The sequence below is a fragment of the Periplaneta americana genome, chromosome 15 (assembly GCF_040183065.1).
Source record: "Periplaneta americana isolate PAMFEO1 chromosome 15, P.americana_PAMFEO1_priV1, whole genome shotgun sequence".
NCBI classification, from domain to species: Eukaryota; Metazoa; Arthropoda; class Insecta; order Blattodea; family Blattidae; genus Periplaneta; species Periplaneta americana.
In genome coordinates, this window is record NC_091131.1 from 50,521,336 (window position 1) to 50,541,636 (window position 20,301).

Here is a 20,301-nt window from a genome sequence, read left to right on the forward strand (position 1 = left end):
CACTTTAATCTTTTAAATTCCGATAGTTAAAGTATTTGCAGGTCATTAAAATTTTGATTGTTCAAACCCACTAACTTTGTGATAGAAATACGGCAATACAACAATTAGGACTTTATTTTAATTCAGTTTACTTTACATTTTTAGATTTCGCAAGAAAAGAAGTGCCCCCTAAAGCAGCATGTGCAAGGAGCGGCTCATAAGGCTAAAGCTCAGCAGAAAAATCAACTGCAACAAACTTTACTAACACAGCCTACTTCATCCAATCTCAGCAGCAATTTCTATGCTGATTTAACCAGAGCGTTTGTTGCTGCTTACATTCCCTGGAATGCAATTGAAAATCCGGTTTTAAGACAGTTTTTACAAAAATACAGCAAACAAAATATCCCATCTGAGACGACCCTAAGAAAAAATTACTTAGACAGAATATACAATGAAACATTAGCTTCCATTCGGGAGGATATAGGTGATTCTTACATATGGGTCTCTGTGGATGAAACCTCAGATCATATGAATAGGTATATAGCAAATATGGTAGTAGGAAAACTTAGTCCTGATGGACCTTCGATTCCACACCTCGTATGTGTTAAGGAACTTTCGAAAGTGAATAGCCAAGCCATTGCTTATTTTGTAAATAAAGGCCTACAATCTTTATACTTAGGTAATATAGACGATTCTAAAGTTCTGTTGTTTTGTACTGATGCTGCCTCATACATGGTTGCTGCAGCTCCACTTCTTAAAACATTTTATCCTAACCTCACGCATGTAACCTGTCTAGCACATGGCCTTCACAGGGTTTCTGAAACAATCCGGAATGAATTTCCTCTTGTCAATTCGTTTATTTCTAACACAAAAAATGTTTTTGTAAAGCCCCATCCAGGATTTCAATATTCAGAGAGAACTTTCCAGATATCCCACACCCACCTCAGCCGGTTGTTACACGATGAGGAACCTGGATTCAGTCAGTGGTGTATTACTCTAAGTATTTTAAAGAAGTGGTCACAGTTATTGATAAATTACCTGAAACTGATAGTGCAGCGTGTGTGAAAGCAGTGAAAGATTGTCTGAATGACTCACGAGTGAAAAACGATATTGCCTACATAACATCAAACTTTTCTTTCATACCTGCAAGCATTGAACAATTAGAACGTGAAAACAATCTCTTTGTAGCCAAATAGCAATAGTAAAGGAAGCTCAAGTGAACATACATTCTGCTTTGGGCGAAACTGGGAAAAAAGTTAAAAATAAGTGGGACAACGTATTAAATAAGAATGTAGGATTTTCATTGTTGGAAAAAGTATCAAGAGTGATATCGGGGGAAAGTGTAAATGTTCCAGTAAGTATTGATGTTTCTATTTACCTAATTTAAAATTTGCGCCTCTCACATCAGTTTCGGTTGAAAGAAGTTTTTCTGCTTTCAAAATGATTCTCAGTGACAAAAGGCAAAGGTTAACTGTGGAGAATTTAGAAAAAATTCTGGTGGTGTACTGTGCAGATAATTGTAATAAAGTCTGAGCATGGAACTGAATTTCAATAACTTAAAATGAGTAATCTTGATATCAATAATCATTATTTCATTAGTTTCAATATATTAAATTTGTGCAGCTCTGTTTATAAATATAATATAGTATTCTTTTTTAATGTTTAAACATACTTTTTTGTGCGTATTTTAGTGTATAACTAAAAATTTCAGTGAAAGAAATAAGTATGATACCTTGATGTGCCTAAAATGCCTATTTTCATTAAAATAGAGCCTAATTTTACAAATTTTGAGCTTATTTTAGGCGCCTAAAACTGCAATTTTTAGTGCCTAAAATCTGATGTCTACTTATTAAGTAGACACTGTAATCTTCATCTTACGATGTTTGGATGACGTATATACGTCCGTTGATGTGACATATTAATGAATTAAATACTATTATAGTCACAATCATGTCACATGTCACATCAACGGACGTATATACGTCATCCAAACATCGTAAGATGAAGATTACATTTGTAAAGTTTCTTTCCACCCATGAGCAGTGCTGACTAAGATCAGACGCTATGGACAGTACTCTATAACAGAGTCACCAGTATGAAAGGATAATTCCGAGCCTTTGGCGTGAGACGAACTCGATAGTTCAGTGGTAGAGCGCCTGACCGGAGAACAGGAAGTCGCAGGTTCGATTCCCACTCGAGGTTGTGAAATTTTTCTTTCATACCATGGCATGATTGTGACTATAATAGTATTTAATTCATTCATAGACACTGTTTGTTGAACCAGATTTTTTTTTTTTTTTATTATTCAATGCAGTGACACTTGACTAGAGTCATTGGCCGTACAATGGCGATAAAAACTAAAATGAAAGAAAACAAAATAAAGTGAACAATGTGCAAGTGTTGAACCAGATGTTTGCGCTAGTTTTATAAATTTTGAGTTTTGTATTCATGTAGGAATTATTTAGGTTTGCCTGATTGGCGTTAGTGAATTTAAAAACAATTTCCCCCTCTTTGCAGCCAAAAGACACTACTGCTCCCTTTTTCCCTTCACATGTCACAAGTCGGCTATTGTTTCAATTCCACTATAAAGATTGTATTTAGAAGGGCAGATTATCTCTAATAATAAAACTGTAACCTAAATATTTCTGGTAATTTTCGCTTTTGCAAAAATAGGCCTCATTCGTGATAAGATGTGAAGAGCACAGGGGTAAAAGTTGTTAAGTCCAAAATTATAGATTTTCTGTTTTAGATGTAATATAATAGCTCAGGTAGTGTATATTTGTGTAGTTTAACTGTACAGAATAACAACCTCATTAGTCCAAAGAAATTTGAAGAATGATACGGTAACCCAAAGACAATAGAATATAATGGATCTTGAAAAGTTTAACTTGCTCTTCTGTAAAAACTGTAAAACGTGACTTAACAGGTTTTTCCCCTTTACTCTTCATGTATAATGAACTATTCTGAGACCGAAAATCGCATTTTTAAAATGTTTGTTTATACGTCTGTTTGTCTGTATGTTTGTTACTGGTACCATCTCATTCGATAATGATTGAACAGATTTCTATGAAGATTGGTATGCAAAATAAGTCAGGTCTCACTCAATACAGCTTTGAAAATAATTCGGAGCAATCGACTTACAACTTATAATAAGCTAATTATTCGCTAAGTAATAACAAAGCTGTATTTGGAAACATAATGGATTAAAGTCAATGATATTTATTTATAACAAGTGCAGCGAACTGCACTGGTATGGATATAAAAAATAGTGATAGAATAAATTTAAACATATGTTTCAAGTTTGATTTTATGTTAATATATACTCTTGACAGTTACAAATATATACACATAGAAAACTCAATAGTACACATCTAATAACATACGTTAGAGGAGATCCCATCAAACTGGGATGTTCACAAGAACTGATTTTAACTGTTTCTACAGCAGTAAAAATCTTAAAATAATGCAGCTTACTTTGACTGCTCAGTCACTTCATACATATTATATTGTTTATACCTATAAAACCTAGTTAGTCACACTTCACAGCCTGAGTTGTCAGTTTTTCTTCACATAACTCGCACAGAAGACACAGTTCATTTTAAATGCATATAAACTATTCTCAGTGTTTCTTTTTATATAGATTATCAACAAGTATGCAGTAACTGTGTAACAATGCAACCCACTTATATAATAATATCACAATCTCTTTTTATCATTGAACAACAGAAAAACCTGCTGCAATGTATAAACAATTTAAATACTAAACAAATCAGTCTGGTTCCATAGCTGCTCCTGTCCGAACATTAGGTCCGCAGTAAGGCTTATTTCAGTGTAGGATATAATAAGACAGTTGAAGTAGCAACAAATTTAAATGAAAATACATTGACAGTGATTCTACCTAGTACACTTACTCTTACTCTGCAAAATTTGGTTCATATTGTTTATACTAAAAATAAAAAGTCAAATTACAACAAAGACAAGATATTTGTGTCTATTGTCTTACTTACTAAAACTTGGTACATGAAGTAGGCCTACAATGAAACCTGAATTAAACTTCCTCGGTATTCCCAATAGTGAAACAGAGCTACGTAAGTTGTATATTCTTCCTTGTTATACATTTACACAATAATGATTAAACAGCCAGTTCTCTAAAATTAGTGTCAAACGAGCTGAATAAAGGAAGGAGCTACAGATAAACGTACCTCTATTACGTGTGTAAGCATTTCGTGCAAATGCTTACTAAAAACAAGATGCAATATCACTCTTTATCTAATCTTAAAGGGCTAATTTTAAAATAACTTGTGCCAAATATCTAACATAGACATTTATGTAACTTCAAAACATTTGTGTAAAGAGATTTTCAATTTGTGACGTAATTTTTATTTTAATTACCAATGCAATATAATATATTTTTTTGAAGCAGGCTTGGTCTGTTTTTCATTAGTATAGAGCATTTGCTTTGGGTTTGGGCTGAAAGAGTGAGCTGAACCGCAGTCAGCTGATGTCACGCCACCTCAAGGTCACATAATGCGCGTGTATGTCGTGCAGTTTAGTTCCATAGTTGTCTCCATTGTGTAGTGTGATAAATCTCTTAAAAATCAAGCCGTGTTGTGTATGTTGAATAGTAATTATCTTTCTCCCTCCCTCTGCCGGCAATGTTTACTTTGCCTGTCAGACATTATGGAATGCAGTATAGTGTTAGTTCTTTAAAATGTAATTTCAGTGTGTGCACATTAAATTATATTCTTAGATAAATGAAATACCAGGCGAAAAGTTCATGTTAGAACAGTGACTCTCAACTGGCAGGGGCTGCACCCCTCTGGTATGCCAAAGAGCAGTTAATGAGGGACCATTAAAAATAAAATAAAATAAAAATATAATAATAATAGTAATTTGTAAAAGTTGTTTTATGAAAATTTAAACATCCGACTATTCTGAGTTAAATAAAAATAATGAAATTATTTTCTTTTTAAATTTATATTAGCTATGAAGTTTCCCCCTCTCCTTGCCTAAGGAAGGCAACATGTTTTCGATATAACAGAATGAAAGAGAATTAATTTGTCCACTATTCATTCCTCGTTGGAATGAGTCTTTGCTGTCATTAGTTAGGCCAAAGGGTCGCGCTAAAGTAATGTGAGGAAAGAAGGGGTTTCATCAATCAGAAAGTTTAAGAAACACTGTGTTAGAACAAATAATTTTTATATGTGACACATTCGTGAAAACAGGTTCGTGTCGAAACGTGTGTAGGCAATTTAGAGAGAAATACCCTGACATTCCAGTTGCAAGTAGAGAAACAAACACTTGTTCTTCCCAGGCCCCAGAACAATTTTTCCTTTGAAATTATTCAACTTGTTCTTAGATTAAGAGAAACAGGACCACTAAGCATCAGAATTCCTAAGCCAAAACGAAAGGTTATAGTAGAATAAAAACTCGATAATAATGGTGCATCACTGAAATGATGTCCAAAGAAATCTCCTATGTCTTGTTTGACAGGAAGTAGACCTTTCAAAAACATCAGTCCAATACAGCTATTAAACTTAAAAAAATTACAAATATGTATGGATTTATTACCGTCAGAATTACTTATCAATAATCAAAATTAAACCATTAGATTATTACATGAAATGGTACATAATGACCGACGAACGTTTTCGCCATGAATACGGCATCCTCAGGTCTCATCGAACCAATAACACATAATGAACACTTATAATTTTTGGTTTAAATACAATCGTTAAAATGTTTGAAAAAGTTAATATGGTAGGCAGTGTAAGCATATGCAATTAAGAACATACGTGTAACATAAAATTTAAAACCATACAAAGTAAAGAAAAAACAAACAATGTGCTGATGGTTAAATGTACAACGAGATAAAAAATTTTGATTATTGATAAGCAATTCTGACGGAAATAAATCCATACATATTTGTAATTTTATTATTATACTTATCAGACCCAACATGCCTTTGAAAGAATTATTAAACTCAAGACTGAAACCTTATGGGTTAATACTTATTATAAAATAAAAATATATCTGTATGCATGCCATGATTAACAAAAGTTATATAGGTTGAACTATGTAAAGATTACAGATTGAAATTGATGCTGTACACACAGTGCATTGCTTGCCACACATACATGCTCTTTATTGGCCCAGACCTAAGCCAAATACTCTACTTTTCTTATAGAAAAAAATTAATAAGTCAATCATTATATATATTTTCAAGAATAGACATTTTGTGCTATAACTACGAAATAAAATTACAATTTTATATAATTAGCAAGATTTTGATTCTACCTTTATATGCATAGGCCTATAATCACTGAATCGATTTTGAGATAAATGGTATACAGACAAACTGGAAGTCACATGTCAAAGACCACCTTTCGTTATTAGGCATATTTTAATATATACCTATTCCTATTATTATCTCTACATATATTTTTTGTCGTATCACAATACTTTATCTATTATTCATATAATGAGACAGTAGAAGTGACTGAATAGAAACATACAAATATGTAATGCTTGTTGCCACTATTTTCTATATTGCATTGCAACAAAAATGACGTCCAAATAAGAGCACCCTACAATCAGGTACATATAATTCAGATTCCACTGTGTGATGTTATCTTCAAAATTTTCTAACAAATTAATTTAAATGGTATAAACTTAAAATTATTATTAAAAGTAAACGTATAATTCTGGAAAAGTATATATTTTTTACAGTCGAAGATAGGCCTATTCCAATAAATATGTTCGTTCCGAAATTCTTAGTTGCAAGGTTAATATTTCAGAATGTTCCAAGATATGTAACCTATTAGTGAGGGAAGAGGAGGAGATCTGAACAATTCTTGCCTCATTGCCGAAGTACAGGGAATGTCTTGGTTAGGAAAATATTTCGTTATATCCTATGTAACTAAATCAGTTCTGAATACACAATCTTCATAAACTCAAGCTTTCTCTAAATACCAGTATTTAACTAATATTAATTACGTCACCAGATATTTTCGTATATAAAACTATCTCTTAATAACTCAGACTTTATAGTAATTAATTAAACTTTCTTCCAAGCTAACACTTCAAAGCTTGGAGATTTAAAGACACGCTATTTTTAAAAATGGCTGGCATTCAAATTAATTGTATATAGTACTTATATAGCCTATCGCAGTATTGTTAAATTTATTCATAGGTTGCTAAAATAGCGACGCTGACAGTTCCTATGAAAAAAGTTTCAAAACTTGCTCTGCCTATTCTTTACATGATTTTGTTTACACTATCTTTGTAACGTGATATCATGTAGCCTAGTTGCGCCTTAGGCAGAATCTCCAAGTGTCGTGTACTGCTGAATGGTATTTGTTAGAAACACTGCAGAGACTCTCAAAGCAATTCTCCTGACGATCACATTACACGATGCATAATTCAGAAAATAAATTTTGTTAAAGTCCACTGTGCTTCTCTGTCACTCTGTTTGACATCTTCTGTACATTAAACTAGAATTCTGTGTTTTTTTACAATATTAAACTCTTCATTCAACCAAAATATAATTGATACGAGTTTGAGCAATGCCTTAATGGTACCTACAAACATATTCTTCCATTAGTCTCTAAGATGTTACATAATTAAAGATCATAAGCAGGCTGCAATGTTCTTTCCGAAACAAAGTTGCAGAACCTTTACAGGTAAATGATCTTCAAAATCGTCTCTGAGATTAGCTTAATTTCTATCAGGTGAGAACACCGACCACTTGGGCATAGGTATAATACAATTCAGCTCATTCTTCCACGTTGTCACAGACGAACAGTTGTTCATATGTTGCTGTCTCGAATGTTGTTGATGGTGATGAGGAACCCTGTGATAATTTGACTGCTGGAAGTTTACAGAAATTGTGACAGGATGAAGTACCACTGAACCTGATACCATTGAATTTCCATTCTGAACTCCATTCACGTCAGACCCAAATCCAATTGCTGCCAAATACGGCGCTAAAATCTCAGCATCTAAAGTTAAGGGTATATAGAATGAGCCTTTCGAATGTAAAGCAAAAATAGGAACTCCATATGAGGGATTGGACAATGATCTGAGAGGTGGAGGCAGCGGAGATGATGGATTGTTGGCAAGATCTGGTGAAGGTGAAGGAGGAGGATACTTAGACAGGGGGGGAGAAGGAGGAGAGGATGGAATGGAACATGTTTCACTGTCACGTCGCTTAACATTCGCCATTGACGACAGCGTGACTGTACTGTTCCCTGAAATGTGTTCATGCACTGGGTCCACTGAATAGCGCTTTCTTTTAATGCCTGCTGAACAGTTATTCGCTGAGTGGTCATTTGTAGGTGCAGAAAGAGGTACAGGTGGATCATCATGGTGTCTCCTGCTGCTAATATCTTCTACATGATGCTCAGCCGTAAAGCGTTGTTTGATGTTGTTCTTAAACTTGTATAGGGCAGCAGCGGAGTTTCCTCCACTCTGATCTGTACTGGAGCTGGTAGCCCCCAATGCAGAGGAATACTGGGCACTTGATGTAGAATGGACAGGAGAAGATGGTCGCTGCAGCAACTGGTTGGAAGCCATGCTGGTCTGTGGTGTCCTGGTCATGATTGTTGTAGCCTGGCTTGTTTGAAGCGATGTCAGATTTGAACTCGTCAGCATTTCTCTGAGTTGACTTGGACCATTAATGTTTAGAAGAGAATCTTCACAGTAACCATCTTCACCATTTTCTGTAATCAAGATAAAGTTCGTGGGTCGAATGAAATACAATATGGAGCACTTGAGAATGAAGTAATTGGCTTTTCTCAATTAATCTTGGCTTACTTAATATAATACTGGTAGCCATTTGCAACTAGTACGTATCCTATTAATACATTTAGCGAATATTGCTCCAAGCGTATGGAGTGACATTCTGAATCTACATATTTCCACTCTTTTCTACCAAAGGCCTTCACAATCGTTATCACAGTTACCATAATGACATCAATAGTTGAAAACGATTAATGATACCTTTGGACATGGAATTTTGTCTTTATTAACTTTTATTCATGAACAACTGGATATATGATATGCAGTAAATCTTTAATATAGGCCCAACAGTAATACTTAAGATTCTTTTCATCTACAAATTTATAGCCCACAGCTAGCAATGAAGTATGGACAAACATGACAATGCCATCAGCGTAATTCAAGAGCGAGTGTCAATTCCACTAATGCTAAATAACTGCACAGTTTATAAAGCATCATTAAATGATCTACAAAATGTATGGTACCGGTAACAATTACGTCATCAAGGCTGACAACATGTTCCAGTAACAACACTAAAGGATAAATTAAAAATATTAAGGTCATCATAAGGACACAAAATGAACATGGAGGTAACGTAATTCTTCATTTCATATTATTTAAAAAAGTTTTTAAAGCTACCATGGCTGCTTCTCATAATCCAAATGCCACCCACCTCTCGAAACTTTTTACGAGTCTGATGTTTTGGTTTCATGCCTCAAACCCCAGACTGGAGAGACTGGCTAGTAAAATAGCTCGTGAATGACAAGGAACTGCTCATAGTTTTTAATCGTGTCATGTTAAGTCTGATTTTTGACACTTATTGTTAGCAGTATTCTACAAGAACAATGGAATCTTATATAATTTACTTAGAAATCTTGCATGAAAGTGATCCTAATCCTTTCACTATTTTTTTTAAATATGACAATCCAAAATCTTTGTCAACCAAAAGCGAATTACTTTGTCCAGTAGTTAATCAGTATGGACATGTTGGAAAGGGATATAGAAGGCATCCCAGAAATACATTTCTGTTATCAGCTAAGCTAAAGATATGTAGGTCTATTACCATTAAAATTCAAAACTATTGTATGAAAAAACTATAACAGACATAATGATGGAATAAGAATAATAGAAGAAACTAAATAGACTAATCATTGCATTTAAGTGACATTGAAAACTAAACCATCCTCTCTCATTTCGTGGTACCCCTGATCACATATAACAGATTGATCAGCCTAATTAACTTTCAAGGCAACCACTTTTATCAATTTCACTATGATGCCATCTAGCGACTGCAAAAGAAGTCACGTTATAACCCTTATGGAACTGCATGGAGCAACTACACGTCCATCTAGTGAGTGTTACCAAAAATACCTTTTCGATGGTGGAGGCTTTGATAGTTTTTCTCATTCTATGTTGCCATTTTATAACATGGGAATGACTAATCTGATATATATATATATATATATATATATATATATATATATATATATATATTTATTTATTTATTTGAACAGGGGTCGTATATAGTTTTTTTCGTAATATTGGACCGAAATTTATTTAACGTTGTTTAATTTTTTCTTCAGAAAGTTTTCTTTAGTATATGAGCAAGAAAAATTATCTTTAACAAAATAGAGTTGCTCTTACTGTTTACTTTAAGAAAATCAATATACCCAAGAAAGTTATAAAAAGAGGTATATTTCTCAAACATTGAGTCGTATACAGCAGGTCTAAAACCTAAAACAAGAACTCAATTATGACCTCTCTCAATATGTGTCCTTGAGTAAAATGAGGTCAAGAAGTAACTATAAATTTTGTGAAGCTGGCCAAATTCAATTATATACATTGTTTTCGGACCCTTTCTCATGTTGTTTCTACGAGCAAAACTAAAAACAAGGTGACTGTGAATGAACTCACACAATCGGAAGAGGACTCGTAAACTAAAAATGATCCATTAGATTAGGAAGACTATTCCACTTATGTTAGTCATTTGACATAGACCAATCATTAACAAAGTGTTATATATCAACCAATCATGACCCTCTAAATCGGTAAATGTGGATCATACTACATTAATGCTCAGCAATTAATTATTTCATGTTCCCTATTGATCAGGTATAACATGTATGCAGTGAAATCAAACGCTAGATTCAAACAACAATATGGCGTCTGAAAGATTTGGCCAAGCAACAAACAAGGAAATAAATTAATTTAAAAGGTAAGACAGAGAATATATTATATTGGATTGTTATTACAATCTCAACGTCACTTTCAATTTATATTTGCTAGTACCAGTACGGTGTGTTGACAGCCACAAGGTCATAGCTGCAATGACCAATGTTATCTTAACGATATATAATTTATTGTAAGTACTGACATATTATCATCTTATTTTATTAGGTCTGTTAGTTCGTTTTATACGAGAAATAGTCCTAACAAATAAAACTCGTAATTTTGAACTTCCCAAAGTAAAATCGTTTGTCACTTTTCAAAATCACTCGTGGCATTACATAATGATAATAATATGTTTGTTGCAACACTGTACAATGAGGCTTATATCTTTACAATAGGACAAGGAATAGTCTACAGTTAATAATATTTCATGCATTGTTTACTAATTTCAAAGGATCTCACAAAGAAATACTTTGGTAATATCTGATAATTCTGGGACAACAATGTACCTGTTGCAGGGATAGTCTGTGCTGAAATGCTGGTGGCAATTCCAACATCTTTGTTATCCGTCCTTCCAGAATCACTGCAGGATCCGGAGTTAGGAGAACCTGAGCTGAAACCAGATAGTCCGGATGGAATGATACTACTATGACGATTGTTGTAACTTCCTCCACCACTGCTGTTTGATGACGTACTTGTTGTTTCTCCATGATGAGTTCGTGGAAAATTCAACCTATCACCTATAGCAAAGATAAAATATCTATATTAATACATCTGCACATTGTCTCGTTTTTAAAATTAGCAATCTTTTTTATTACAAATGATTTACGGTACAGTATTTATTGTTTTATAAATGTTGTTGTTGTTTTCTAATGCGAGGCGTTTGACAATAAAGTAATTTGACCTCTTGCACTCCAATATTTTTCAAAGATATTATCATGACCAGCCACTGAAGCACAGATTTTTAGGTGTTCCGAATCCATTTCTTGGTTTGAGTTGCACAATGGACAGTGAAAAATGGCAAATGTTTTATAAATGTAACTTACACTATGATATACCGGTACTTGTAATTTACCGAATGCACTTAATTACTAGTGATATGACTGAAAATTACATGCAGATTTATATCTTACTTCACCAGTTAAATCGTTACATTTATTAAAGCAGTCACGAACATGGGTGTTATTAAATTATACGTTTCATTCATTCAGTGTTCTGCCCAAGGGAAAGTCTTTCACTGCAAACTCAGCTTTCTCCAATCTTTCCTATTTTCTGCCTTCCTCTTTGTCTTTTTTCACATGATCCATATAAAATTACACATTATGATTCCTTATACGTATGATTTTTCAACAGATTTAATAATGAGTCTATCAACTACGAGATTATTTAGTGTCGGTGGAAATGGTAATAGCGAAATGGTAACTGGCGAAATGAGTTCCGAGAATTCATTGTGGGATTACCTTACATTCGCTTTGGAAAAAACCTCGGAAAAACCCAACCAGATAATCGACCCAGGCAGGATTCGAACCCACGCCCGAATGCAATCTCAAATCAAGAGTCCTATTCGTTACTCCGAGACTACCCCAATGGTCATTACATACTTAATGCAGCAGTTACACTATTATGATGTGAAGGTCCGTTAAATCATTCACTGTTATAGTCTTAAAGACCTCGTTTTTCACAGCTATAAAATTTCTACTGAAGAAATTCTCTATCTGCTCTAATTTACAGTACATAATAACAAAACAGAATGCTCTCAATTCCCCCCCCCCCACCCCTCAACCATATGCAATCACCAATTAACAATTCAGAAATTTTGCCTACTTAGTGAGAAAGAAATTGTAATAATATATGAAATATAGCACGAAAAATTCTGCAATCATGTATATCACTTTTCTTATTTCTGTTAAAAATACGCTGATTTTTCAAACTAATTCAAGTATCTAGATTACTTTAAGTCCTGAAATGTTTATCTGAAGAAGCTGTGGACTAGTAAATATATGTTTTCAGCACCTCTGATAAGAAAAATTAGCTCTGAGCATGCCACCTGTTTCTTTATTTGTTCTTTTGTTTGTCTGGATATAGCAATTTATCCTAAACTATTGATCCTATCCTTTTTCATACTCAATGTCTACAGGTCAGTCCTGCACTGTGGCATCGTGGTCTAAGACTAAGACATCCTGCCTAGAACTCGTGTTACAGAATGCGTGCTGGTTCGAGTTCTCATGGGGGAAGAAATTTTCTCATAAAATTTCGTCCAGTGTATGGGACCAGTGCCCATCCAGCATTGTGACGCACTTGGGGAACTATGATAGGTAAAGAAATCTGGCTATAACAGCTAAGGAGATCATCGTGCTAACCACATGATCCTCTATTGTGGTTGGATGATCGCCCATCTCTGCTTCGGCATGTGAATCTGAAGCCAGCAGTAGCCGGCTGGTCGGTCTGGGCCATTCAAGGGCTGTAGCACCATGGGTTATTTATTATTATTAATATGTCTACGGGTCAATTTATCCAAAAATTAAAACACGTGAAATATACTTTTTTAGAAAAGGAATAAATGAGATTTGCTTTAAAATCAAAAGCACATAATGATGCGCTAGTCTTAAAGAAAGGAAATGATTTTTTTTTAATTATGCAGAAAAAACGGATAAATGAGATTGGTTACTTAGTACCTATGGAAAAAATGTTTGGCTAAGGAAAATTAATAATTATAGATAGAATTATTTCTACTTTTCGTATAAAATTCGTCTAAGTCTAAGTCTTCAATATAAGGGACTACAATACAGCAAGGCGTAAGCATAGCAGAAAACAGGGTAAAGCAGACTCACTGTCAAGGATTTACCCATCTCTTTTAAAGTCATTTTCTACTCGCCTTTGAGAATCTTGTCACAGTGTTTCTGTAGATGATTAATGAGTTGCACACAGAGAGGGTCGCCAGCAAAGAAACCTTCAACTTCGACAAGAAAATGCATTGCTTCTGACAGGCACTCTTGATATCCCAATCGGTAGTGTTCAATTACTATGGGACCTCCTGTAGGATGTTGTTCACTAGCTTCTTCCTGGTTTTGTTGTTGGACAAGTTCACATGTGTCTGCAACATAAAAATACGAGGATGACATTATCAGGAATTAAAGTCTGTTGAAAGAATATAAATTAAAATTACAATTGAATCAGTCGGAGCTAAAAGGAACTAAGTCACTTTTCACAACTTTTCAGGAAAAGCAAAAAACATTCCACTAATAACACAAATATTATATTTTTATGTTATAGAAGACAAAAGAATAATTAAAAGTCTTAGTTCCTTCATCCACCGTTCGATGTGCATGACATCTGTTGTTCAAATTGTTGCATAACACAAAACTGCATATTTTGACTTAGTTCCTTTTAGCTCCGACCGATTCAATTAGATTTTCTATATACAGTATCATAAAATTATAACAATGTGAATTCATCAATCTGTAAATTAAGTTTTATTTCTTTTGTCAAAGTTGTTTTCTTCACGTTCTGTATTGGAGTCCTTTCATATAGGTTTGCAATATTGAAGCACTTTTGCAGTCATATTTAGAACGGTTGAAAAGATTTCTTAATCGGCATGGAGATTAGATTTTGGAGAATGTGTTTTTCCAGCTGTAGTGTGGTTTCGGGTTATGTTAACTCACAAAACACGCGTTTGTGGTCGTATGAAAATCCATATGCTCTGAAAGAAACTCCGTTACATCCACAGAACTCTGGAAGATGGATAGTGATATTTCATTCACGAATAATAGGACCATTGTGTTTTTATAGTTCAGTAGATACTGATGTGTACTATTCTGAGATTGTTTCCTATTATTGCTCAAATAAATTAAACTGAAATCACAGATGCTTATTTCGAACAGAACAATGCTCCAATCCATGTATCTCATCACTCTATGCGACTTCTCGGTGAAATTTTCAGTGAAAGAATAATTTCACAAGGACTTTGGCCACCATGTTCTCCAGGTCTAATGCCACCACACTTTCTTTTGAGTTGCTGTAAAATCATCAGCCTATCAAAAAAGCCTAAAAATCTGGACGGATCATGCAATAGAATAGAACACTCACAGTACAATCCTGTATGTCCTTGCACTGGAAGACGATTTCTTGAGAATTTGATTTATAAGTGTTTGCGTTTCCATTTAATTGCACACTGTGTTCAAATATGGCATTCAAGGAAAAAAGGAAAATATGTTCAAAAATATTCAAAGCTCTGGGAGACAAATCCACTGTTGAAAAGTAAGTTAATATTTTGTATCGACTTATGTTACAGATTTGATATTTATACGTGGTAGTACAAAAAATAATTATTTTAAATTAATGATTTAATTTCTTTGGATTTCTCATAATTCTTCCTCGCATTACAAACTGATTCACTCCTGACGCATTGGGACAACAGCCATAGTACACTGAAAGTCATAAAACACTTGCATCTTGCTGAGTGCTGACTTTTACTTGGGCAAGCAGACAATATTAGTTTCATAAAAAGTTATTCATAGCTCACATGACTGGCAACTGATGCATATAATATTTAATATAAAATGAAATCTAATTAAAAAAACATAGATATAGAATATAAAAGAAATGAAAATCAGTTGTATCAAAAGCATAAATTTAGATTAGAGAAATTGTTTAACTATATTTTACTGCACACACTATTGTTGTGTAGGCTATGATTTAAACAAGACAAGGAATACACGTGTGCAATGCAACGACAGATGGGAGAGAGCGTCATAATATAATACGAATAATAAAGAAAGCAAGTGAGAAAACATGCTTGCAAGATGCGATACCAGCTGAAGAGAGGATTCATGATCATGCAGTAATCATTGTTCAATTACACAACACAGTAGTTTCACTGTAATTAATTTAAAAAATAAATCCTAATGACGTAGTTTAGAGAAATACTCCCAAAAAACCCTCCAAAATTTATCTTTCCCATGAAAATCCCCCTAACATTTTTATCCCCCACAAATCTCCCCCTGGAAAAGTTTTTTCCACCAAATTTGGGGGGGAAACTCCCAAGTTGGCAACACTGCTAAATGTACCGAAGTTCATTCAAGGTTCTGTCCAGCACTGATGCATTGTTGCCTGCGGGATTACAATGGCACTGGTGGAATGACACAAAGTACTTGGTACTCTGAGAAAGAATTTAGAATAGTACAGTAAGTTTATCAATTTGTATTATGTGGCATTAACATTAAAGTTACCATGCCCAAAACTTTAAGTTTTTTTAGCCTTTTTATTATTATTCCTAGGAATGCAAAATCAGTTGCTACTAATATTAACATAGGCCTGCTACTCAATTGCTAAATTGAAATTCTATTCAGATAGCTACATTAGGCCACTACAAGAACAGTTCTGACAAGTCCTACAAATATGAAAATACAATTCTGCTACCATTAATTTTATATTACCATGACAATCCCTTCCTCCTCAGTGGCCACATTTGTATGGGGGGGGGGGGGCAGGAAAAGCCTTCTTCAGTCATGCTAAGCATGCACAAAAATATCCATTGTGCTCTTGTATTTGTTTCTTATGTTTATTGCCAATTATGCAGATAACAATCAAAGTCGTTCTTCTCGTGACCTCACTAAACTTTAGATTTAACAGTGCGAAGAAAATTACCTCGAGAATTAGAATAAAGTTTTCAGTATTACAAAGTCCTACAATTTTTTAAAACCCTTTCTCATCCTCCAACCCATGATTACTGTCTACAACTGTAGAGAGAACAGTTAAAATAATTTAAATTCCTCCTATATTGTTTATTTTTAGGTTGTAAGAAACAAATGGTTACATTAATTTAAGCAATTTAAACATTTTAAAATTTTTAAGTAACAATAGTTAGCTTATCTCTAATTTCAATAATCACCTAACTGACGACAGGCATGTGCTTGGAGATGCTTCATATGTTTGATGGCCATTTCTATGATCTCGGTTTTCTCTATTCGGCCACGTCCCTTCTTCAGGTAGTCTGCTGGTATAAGTCTCGACAAATCTGCCAGACAGTTGTTCATACGATCCCTCCGTCGCTTCTCTATTATACGATGTGACATTGGATCCTGAAATAATGAAAATAATTACGTTATTCAAATGTATTTTTATTTACAGTATTCATTCGATGACAAAAAATTATTACAGTTCGTTAAATAGAAAATAATGAATTATTAAGAATCTAAGCAAGTTCATTTCCTTGAGCCAGCTCTTTGTACAGTCAACAGAAATAATCTATTTGTCGGAAACTTGCAAGTTTAGCCGTTTTCAAAATTCAACCATTAAGCAAACATTTTGTTTTTACTGTCAATGCCTTGTCCATGATGACAAGAGTTCACAAGAGTCACTGTTGAATCCTAACTCACTAGGACAGAACTCACTTAAGTCTTGAGCTAAAATGTAAGAACTAGTGCTGTCGTGATCTGACCATCTGGTTGAAGAGACTATGTTTTGAGGACTAGAACTTAGCTATAGTTTTCATATTCCCCTCTACTCAACTTCAGTATATTTCTTGTACGTTACGTTGTCTTTTGGGCTTTCCACGTTCAAAATTTTTCAAGAACCTTCAGTGGGACAATGGAATCTGACATGTAGCCAACAAGCTTGAATGGAACTCAGATCTATTTCATATTTCCCGGGAACCCTGCAAGAAAGTGAGACCACGCATGCCTTTTGGATTTAACTACCTTCCAACTTCTCTCATGTTTTGTCGTCACCTGAAGGTTAAGGAACTACGAAAAAGAGCAATAATGCAGTCGGTGTTGGATATCCTGAACATGTAGGTGGACCTCATAGACGCTAAATAACCGAGTAGTTGATACAGCGTCGTTAAATAACCAACTAAGAAAAAAATATGTCAAAAATTCATTCATAGACATTTCATTAAAAAAAAACAACATTCTCCGATATTCCATAAGGACATTTCGTCATTTTCTCTTGTATGATACGATACGGACACTGGTCTTAAAATACAAACTGTCCCTACAAAATACGGACGTTATGGTAACCTTACAATAAAATTGTTTCCTCCATCTCCTCTTTAGCTCTACGCTGGCCACATCACTCTGTCTCTCTCTCTATTTTTTTCTTTTACGAGCCTTTTGTTAAATTATTACCTGCACACCCTTGCCAAAATCTACTGAAATGATCTTGCTTCAAGTAAATCAAGAAGAGACCTAGCGCATGCGTAATATCATTTCATCGCTTTGTTCAAACGTGAGAGAGATATTACCAAAAGTCTTCGAAATCAAAATCATGAACAATTTTTTTTCCGAATTGCCAGATTAAATTTTTGCATGCTTGAAACATAAATTAATTACGGAGAATTTTCGAAACCAGATAATCTCAGACAAGACTTCAAGTTTTTATTTGCCAAAGTAGTTTAAACTCAACAGTTTCAAACTAATCTCAATATTCAGTGATTATTTACTAATTTGTTTAAATATAGAATAAAAGCTTGATCAATTGGCAGAATATATTCCACACGTTACGACGCATATCTTAAAACTCACATACAACGTAACTGTCCGGTTTCGAATTACCTACATAATATGATATATTATGTCAATTATATATTCGAATTTTACTGTAGTAGGGCTATAATTAGGGATGGTAGATTTTAGCAACAAATTACAAATATAGCACTTTATACATATTGCATTTTATAGCATTTTTAATGTCGAAATATTTTTTAAGGAAAGTTTGACAGTACAAATTCAATATCATCAGTGTGTTAACAATACATTTTCCAGATTTTCAGTTATTCTTAAAATTAATAAATAAATAATAAAGGAGCATATAAAATTACAGTAAAATTCTGCAGTGCTCGGGAAAAGTGATAGAAGTCAGTTTCCACAAACCTTTTTTGATAATTTATTGACAACTTACGGAACATCTGCTCGCTTGGAAAAAAAAAATACATAAGAATTTCTCCCATTACAATAATTCATACAGAAAAAAATCAAATCGACATAAACCAGTGTAAGTTGTCAATAAATTATCAAAAAAGATTTGTGGAAACTGACTTATGTCACTTTTCCCAAGCACTGCAGAATTGTGAACATTAAGAAACATGTCAAAGATAAGGTGTGATTTTATCACGGTCCATTTCGTTAGGCCCACTCAATCACAATCGTCCGCTACCACAAAGCGTACATACCATAGTGAACACTGGACCTAGAGATCGCACAGGCAGCCAATATTCTACTACCAGCACCAGACAGATTAATTGAAAACTGGACATAACGGTACAGTTAAGAACAAATATAGTATCTGGTGACTTTCTTGTACCGTAAAAGCCAACATGGAGGGGCCACTAAACTATTTGAAAAAATGTAAGAACCTGTGTGTCGGTAATTTCGCTCTTATAACACAATTCGCACTTTGTACTACTTTCGCGGATTAAAGAAACTACAGTAATGTTTAACATGCTTTTAAACATAACATTACTACTCATTTTTGGCAGCATTTCAGCACATTTCGCATTTATCGTGATTGCGAAAATCTACCATCTCTACCTAATAATATCACACTGGACCGATCGTCAAGGGGCGTACGCAAATCACCAGAACGTCTCAAAACTATAAACATTTGCAAACTTCACTATTGCATAAGGGATCCACTGCACACATTGTTGCTTTTTTTCGTTCACTTATATCACAATAATAATACGTTGTGCCAGATCACGTGCAGAGACACACGATTCGTCCTTCGTACCTCTTTATTGAGCAGACGCCTCCTCCGCTGATTCGTTACTGGCGAATCGCCCGCCAAGAGAAGATGCTGTTCCAGTATAGTCGCGTTGTGCGTCACCATGGTGACACGGGAGTCTTGAACACAACGACTGCTATTTGTCGACTGATTCGCCAAAGGACGCGCTCTAGCTTTATAAATAAAAAGAGCTAGATGGCAGCGCTCACGTTGCTGCATCACGCTCGCTGCTCGTGCCCCAGACGAGGGGTCCCGCCGTTTGCGTCACGTTGTCTGCAGATAATTTTGATAACTCGCCGCGCTTCCAATTTCACACACTTGCATGTATAACAGACAGTAATCGAATTCAGTCAGTATGTCTAATCATATTGAGAGAATCATCTCGATTATGCGGCTTAAACCTGAACGAAAGTGAATCGGTTTTTAACGCAAATTGTCGACAATCAAATACTATATTTGAAATTATGTTTCCTGTAATGGATTGTTAAAAACTATTCGAAATAAAATAAAGTACAAAAACTACAATTTATACGTATATCAATACCAGATCAGCAGATTTTATTTTCTATCTTTCTTTTCCATAGCCACTCCAAGACTCCTGAGCCATGCTATGTACTCAAACACAGATCGACAAACGCCACTGCTGCTACACGA

At 34.4% G+C, this 20,301-nt stretch overlaps 1 protein-coding gene across 4 annotated transcripts in view; it reads right to left on the minus strand.

The window, feature by feature from the left end:
• Nucleotides 1-3,268: 3,268 nt before the first annotated feature.
• Nucleotides 3,269-20,301, minus strand: part of cwo (transcription factor cwo) — a 63,612-nt gene continuing 46,579 nt past the window's right edge. For 2 of the 4 annotated variants that reach the window (XM_069847172.1, XM_069847174.1), the window contains 4 exons: nucleotides 16,817-17,006; nucleotides 13,802-14,020; nucleotides 11,436-11,666; nucleotides 3,269-8,699 (listed from right to left, as the gene is read on the minus strand). In XM_069847172.1, coding sequence (XP_069703273.1) covers nucleotides 7,696-8,699; nucleotides 11,436-11,666; nucleotides 13,802-14,020; nucleotides 16,817-17,006 — 1,644 coding nt within the window. In that variant the 3' untranslated portion in view covers nucleotides 3,269-7,695. Of the gene's footprint in view, nucleotides 8,700-11,435; nucleotides 11,667-13,801; nucleotides 14,021-16,816; nucleotides 17,007-19,096; nucleotides 19,593-19,653; nucleotides 19,882-20,301 lie in introns of those variants that run through there. The other 2 variants (XM_069847171.1, XM_069847175.1) reach the window with 2 other exon arrangements.